Here is a 6,458-nt window from a genome sequence, read left to right on the forward strand (position 1 = left end):
GGACAGGCGCACACCCCTATTGGGAATAATGCTGTCATCTTTGATTGTTGTTTGGATAGGATGTCTTTTGAGATTGACGCTGATTGAATTGATGATTAGGTTGGTTGTTTGGGCGCTGTGGGAAGCTGTATTGTGAATTCTGGCCAACAGATCTACAAACCCGGCCAAAGTGATTCATTTTACCACAAGAATAGCACTGTTTACCTTAGGCAGAACATTGAGATTTAACAAAGCATGATAACTTACCACAGGCCGTGCATTTACTGTGTGGACTTGGGTTGCTCCATCTTGGCTGGTTGTGCTGATTCTGGCTGTGATTTTGCTGTTGATGTGGGGGGGGGGTCCGTTCCATCTCGGCGTGTCATTCCTTTGACTGTTCGGTCCATTTGACTTGCGAATTTCCAGCACTGCCTTTGTTAGCTGATCGATTCTACTATTTAGATCTGCGAAGTCTGTGTTTGGCGTCGACATAGCCACAACTGGTACGTGTGGTGTCTCCTGTAGCACCTGTTCCGCTATTCTAGATGACTTAAGAAGGTCCATGAATTCGCATAACTATTTCTTTGATGGAAGGTTTTAGACCTTTGATTATAACTGTCATTAGCACTTTTTCTGGAATATTATGACCATCCATGGCCATACGCATGCGGTCGAGGTATGTGGCTACTGTCTCTGTGGCGCTTTGAGTTCCAGACAAGATAGCCATATCTAACGATTGCTGTGTATAGCGGGCCTTGAAAGCTGCTTCCAACAATGTAGCATCAACCCGTGTTGCCTCAAGTAAACTGCCATACCATACCACATGGTGGCAGACTTTTCCAAATACAAAGGGAACCAGTTCGTTGCAGCTGCGGGATCCCATTTCATGGCTGCCGTTAAACGTGTCCATAATAACCACCAAAGATCTGCATTCTGGGAGCCATCAAATTTTGTGAGGCTCACTGGCGCCATTGCTGCCATATAAAAATCTCCTCCTACCTCTTGTTCCTCAGCTTCCTCTTGTTCCTCGGCTTCCTCGTATTCCTCAGCTGCAAACTCAGCTTCCTCGTGCTGTATCGTGTCCTGTTCTGCAGCTTGAGTTCCCTCCTCGTGGTTATGGTTATTCTCTCCTTCTAGGCGGACTAATCGGTTCTCTGGTTGTTTCCTCATAAACATAGGGACCCTTTGGGTTCTCCACCAATTAATATGGGGCTGGGGGACTAGCGGGAAATAGCTTTAAATGAAGAAAAGGAGATTCCAAATTAATTACAGTTTCCAATATATTTTGCTCACTCCAAAGGCTGGTTAAAAGTGCTTAGACCCAGTGGTCCCAGCACTTTATACCAAATCCGAATGGAGCTGACCAATGAAAGCTGTAGTTTGGAATCCCTTAATTCTGGTAAGAACCAATCAGCAGGCTTTTGACAGATGCCAGCTGCATCCCATGCCAAGCCCCCTTGGCTAGGCCTTGTGGATAAATATTGTTCAGTCATACCAAACCAATGACATAATCACAACAAGCTCGACAAGTTATAACAGTTGGCCTAATACTTCCTGAGTAGGACAAAGGTGACACTAATTACTGACATGACTGAGTGAGTTGCCCTCATAGTGCTAATCCTCCAACAAAGGCTTAGTATGATGTGGAAGCCTGTCTTTGTTTGGTTGCAATGTTAATGCCAATCCACAGTCTAATTAGTGACTGTGCTGTGACTTGCTATGAACAAAATTAGCTAAACAATGGTTGTCATGCAGGACAGCAGTGGCATAAGAAATCCTGAAGGAGTTTTACAATTTAGGAGTTTGTAGGCAAAACTAAAATGAAAATTAGGACTTCTTAAATGAGAAATGAATAAAGTATCAAATTAAATTTTTTTAGCTGAGAAAGTCACCATAAAACTTGTCGCGAAAAGGAGGGTTGTTGTTCAGTTAACGTTGCAATTGTTCAAAGCGGCGCTCTGCTTATGGCTTATTATCTACAAGATCCGGGGGTTTCGACCATAACATGCTGACTTCATAATGACCATTCTCTGTAATACATGTTGTTGTGTCAAGTGTTTCTTGTGCTCTTTTATCTTCCATTGAATAGGGGACATCTGTTGCATCGAGAGTACTAAAGCTTTCGGTTTTCCAGAACCGTTCAACACTCTGTTCTAAGTCGGTGATCATGTTGATCAGAAAGTTGTTGACACTCACATCATGTTCATTACCAGAACTATCAGGTTGAGCACGATCCACACCCATTACAGTCCATCCCAAGGGGGTATGTACGGCGATTGGCAGATCTACAGGGCCTTCCCGGACTTCTAGTTGTGTGTGGGCCTTCGTAACATTAACCCCTATCAAAACCTTTATGTCTAGCGAGTCAGGTGCATGTTCCAAGTTCAAATGATGTACATGTGGCCAGGATGAGAAATCTGCATTGTTACCAGCATGAACCGAAAGACTAAAAGGCTCACTGAAAGTCCACGCTTCTTTTACTCTAATTAGTGGTTTGGAATCATTTTTGGGATCACTCAACCAAAACGATAGACACTTGGACTGTTGTTTCGATAGCTTGCCACCAACGCCACACATGCGTAACTTTGATGAGGGACCTTTCAAACCAATACTTTTTGCAAAATCTTCTTGCATGAGTGTAGCCTGACTACCACTATCAAGTAACCCGTATGTATCAACGACCTGTCCACTGGGAGTGTGAATTCGCGTCGGCAATGTCTGTAGATATACCACTGATTTTCCTTTTTTCATGAAACCAACACCAACGGAATGGACGTCTGGCTTGCTTCCTTCCTTTGGCATGCCTGCTTTAGTTTGATCTGTTGAGAAACTACTTTGAGCCAGCTTAGGAGCAGAAAAGGCTTCATGAAGGATTGTAGCATGCGATTTGCCGCAATCTTTAACTTTGCATCTTATCTTGAGGAAACATCCACTAGACCTGTGGGTAGTTTTGGTACACAGAAAACATCTGCCCTTTTCCTTAAACCAGGCTAGGCGCTCACTTAGCGTTTTACAGGAAAATTTAGCGCATGAGTCCAGCCAATGTTCACCATTGAAATAGGCACAGTATTTCTTAACCTGGGTAGAGGGTGTAGTCAATGTGGTTACTGTTTTCTTCACCTCATGTCCCTTCTTAGACTTGTCAATACTCTGATAACACGGCGGATCTGACGACAACGATGTAAAACGCAAGGCATTCCCTTTAGACTTCAGCCATTGATAGAACAACTCAACTGTTGGGTTTCCTTTGCCCTTCTTAACTACCCAATTCCCCCACGATTCTTGCATATTGTCCGGAATTTTGGAAGTCAAATCACACAGGAGACCTTTAGCTTGTAAATCTGCTTCGTAGCCCATGGTTTTAAACATTTGAATCAACTGAAACACATTTGTGAAAAAAGTACCCAAATCGCAAATACCGCGTAACTTCGGCCACTGGCGTACCTTTCTAATGAAGCCATCAATTACCAGTGCTGGGTTACCATATCTATCCCTAAGTTCAGTCATTGCTTTGGGGTAATCCTTAGCGTCCAGTAACAGACCAAATACCTTGCTGCGTGGCTCCTGGCCTAAATACGTTTTAAGATAGCCTAACCTTTACCCGTCAGTCAATGCGGGATTATCATGAATGAGGTTTTTGAATGACAGAAACCACTCAGGCCAGTCAGCCGGTTTACCACTAAAAACTTCTATCTTAAACTCAGGCAAACCTGGACCATAGTGAACAAAAAACGGAGGATTCTGACATTCATCTATAGTCATCATAGACACACTATCAGATTTTGAATTCAGTTCAAGTTCCTTTAGGTCATAACTAGCACGCACGGTTTCTAAACGTTTCTGAATATTCAATTTGCGTGTTTCAAGTTCAATCTATTCTGTCTCCAGTTCAGCACATTTTGTCTTATAACGAAGGCGCAGCTCAGCTTTCTTTAATTCAACAGAATTACATGTAGTTTGATCACTGGATGACGAGTGTTCACGGGGTTGACTACCATCAGGAACTGCCAGTGTGTCAGGTTCGTCAAATTCATTGTCAGAACCTTACGACAATCTTTTGAGTCATCTCGGGAACATATTTCGATATGCACAAGGTGATATAAAGGAGTCCCTTATGAAACTAGAACTTCAGCGTCTTGTGGAAACACCCGTGCAGCGCCAGTTGTACTATGTTCCAGCAGTACAAGGACAGTTGCTGCATTAACAGGCAGGCGAAACACAAGATTATAGACGATATCATATCGCTGGGCACCAGCCTTTTTAACCAACGTCCCACAAAGGCTCTAAACAAACGAACCGGCGACCCAAGAGTTTCAGCTTCAGGATAGCGTCATACTCGAGGAAGAGAACGTCTCCGAACTGTTAAAACAACTGTTAAATCGCTTACGCAGCTCATCCTATGCAACGGTGGTACACCAGATAACATACGGGTCATCCACAGGCTGATGATGATGACCGTATTACCAACAGTGACATGTCAGAAACCACCACAGGTAACGCATCACTTGTCAGTGAATCCGAGGACCCGCCAAGTGAGACGGATGCCGATCACTTAACCTTTGCTCTATCCAGCTGGCAAACAAGGAAGATTGCGAAAGCGAAACGGCGACGGAAAACAAATGAAACGATGATGACGCCCCAGTGGCGAACCGACTGGTAGGCGCCGAGCTGAAATCCGCCCCAACTTGAAACACATCGACACGAACATCTAGTAAGGGCCAGGCGAACAAAACTCACCTGGAAAGTGCCACGTCAAAAGCAGGGCCCCGGAATGATTCTGAACCGATATATGCCGGTGACGTTGACAGACTCGCCAACGGACGTCAGGAGGCACCTTAAATCGATCGATGTGAATGGTGTCTTCGACATTAAACCCTTTCGAGAAACTCACAGGAAATCATTTAGAGTCGACATCCTGGCCAAAGATTTTGATATGGCTTGTGCAAAGGCAACAGTCACACTCACAGGGTCACCAGTTTCGCCATCAAGGGCAGGCTAAAGACTCACAGCAACAACACGCGCAAGGACACCGTTTTCACCAGCAAGGACAGTCTATTAACACGGAGCGACAACAAAATGGGCATAAACGCAACTGCAGTAACGGATGTCGAACCGGACGTCAGTACTACAGCAACAAAACGTCAAGAAGATGAAGACGACGATGACGGTGTTGTCAAAGAAGAAGGTGCGGCCTCTAAACGGGAGGCAGACTTGTCGAAGTTGGTTCGACTGCCAAAAATAGAATTGCCCTAGTTCAAAGGAGAGGTTATGGAATGGCAGTCGTTTTGGGATAAGTTTGACGCGCTGATACACACATCTGACATGCCTCAAATTAGCAAACTCACGTACTCCGACTCTTATCTTGAGGGAGAGGCCAAGGCGACCATCGCTGGTCTCCCAGTTACCGCAGATCACTATGACGATGCACGTCAGCTACTCGCCGATCGATATGGCAGGAAGCCGAAAATAACATTCGCGCACATTCAGGCATTGCTCAAAATGAGCACTCGTTCGCAGACTAGTGGGGGTAAAGTCTCCCAACTCTCAAAACTATATGGCGAAGTAAAGTCACATGTAAGGAGCCTGGATGCTATGGATATTACTGGGGACCGGTATGGTGTATTTTAACCCCGGTGATACTCTTGTGCCTGCCAATGGTTGTCAGGCTGGAGTAGGCTCGAGAAGGAGAGAGTCACGAGGATGACCTCGACTTCCTTCTTGAATTTCTCAAGCAGGAAATACGGCAACGCGATAGTGCTGAATCCTTCAAGGACTTAAAATCCGAGGAAAAACCTGTCGCCGATGTTGCAGCGTCGATGCCCTCAGTGGGGGCTTTATATACGTCGTCTGGAAACAGCAAAGGTCAGTGTGAGATGTGTCATAAATCCCATCCCACTTCGAAATGCTGGGACCTCACCAAGGTATCCTTCGCGGAACGCAAGGAATGGGTTCACAAGAACAAATTGTGTTTCCTGTGTTTAGGGGCACATTATGCCCGGTCATGTAGTGCAGAGTGTCCCAAGTGTAGTGGGGGACACTACTGGATTCTCTGCGAGAGAACCAAGGATAAGAAATCTGATTCAACTAAGGATGGAAACGGTCGTTCCAATAGCGACACTAACGGTAGTAACGCTTACAATTCTGCGCCAGTGGAAAATGTGCGTGGTAGTTCCACGACCTTGCCCAACATGTATCAAACACCGCAAATAATATGCGTACCGTGTTGCTCGTTGCAAAGGTTTTTGTAAAGTGCGGTGACGGGTTCACTAGTGCTACACTGCTGTTTGACAGTGGCTCTGATCAGAGTTATGTGTCGTCGCGTCTGGTTCAGAAAACAAAACCAAAATGGGCTTGTGGTGTACCTATTCAGTTCGCCTCCTTTGGAGGGGGTACCTCTGGCAATGGTAAAGTTCATAATGTGTATGAGCTCGAAGTCTGCAGCCTGAAGGCCACTGAAATTTAACGTATTTCTGCTGTAG

General features: G+C 45.2%; 1 protein-coding gene across 1 annotated transcript; it reads right to left on the minus strand.

Annotated features, from left to right (window-relative positions):
• Nucleotides 1–1,941: 1,941 nt before the first annotated feature.
• On the minus strand, nt 1,942–3,336 carry LOC135486740 (uncharacterized). The gene has a single exon (XM_064769835.1). It carries the CDS (start codon nt 3,334–3,336, stop codon nt 1,942–1,944), a length of 1,395 nt encoding a protein of 464 aa, XP_064625905.1.
• Between the last annotated feature and the right edge of the window lie 3,122 nt (nt 3,337–6,458).

Source organism: Lineus longissimus, chromosome 4 (genome assembly GCF_910592395.1).
Source record: "Lineus longissimus chromosome 4, tnLinLong1.2, whole genome shotgun sequence".
NCBI lineage: Eukaryota > Metazoa > Nemertea > Pilidiophora > Heteronemertea > Lineidae > Lineus > Lineus longissimus.

Excerpts from the sequence above, each read along its gene's own strand:
- LOC135486740 (XM_064769835.1), bottom strand. The coding sequence starts at position 3,336 with ATGGGCTACGAAGCAGATTTACAAGCTAAAGGTCTCCTGTGTGATTTG.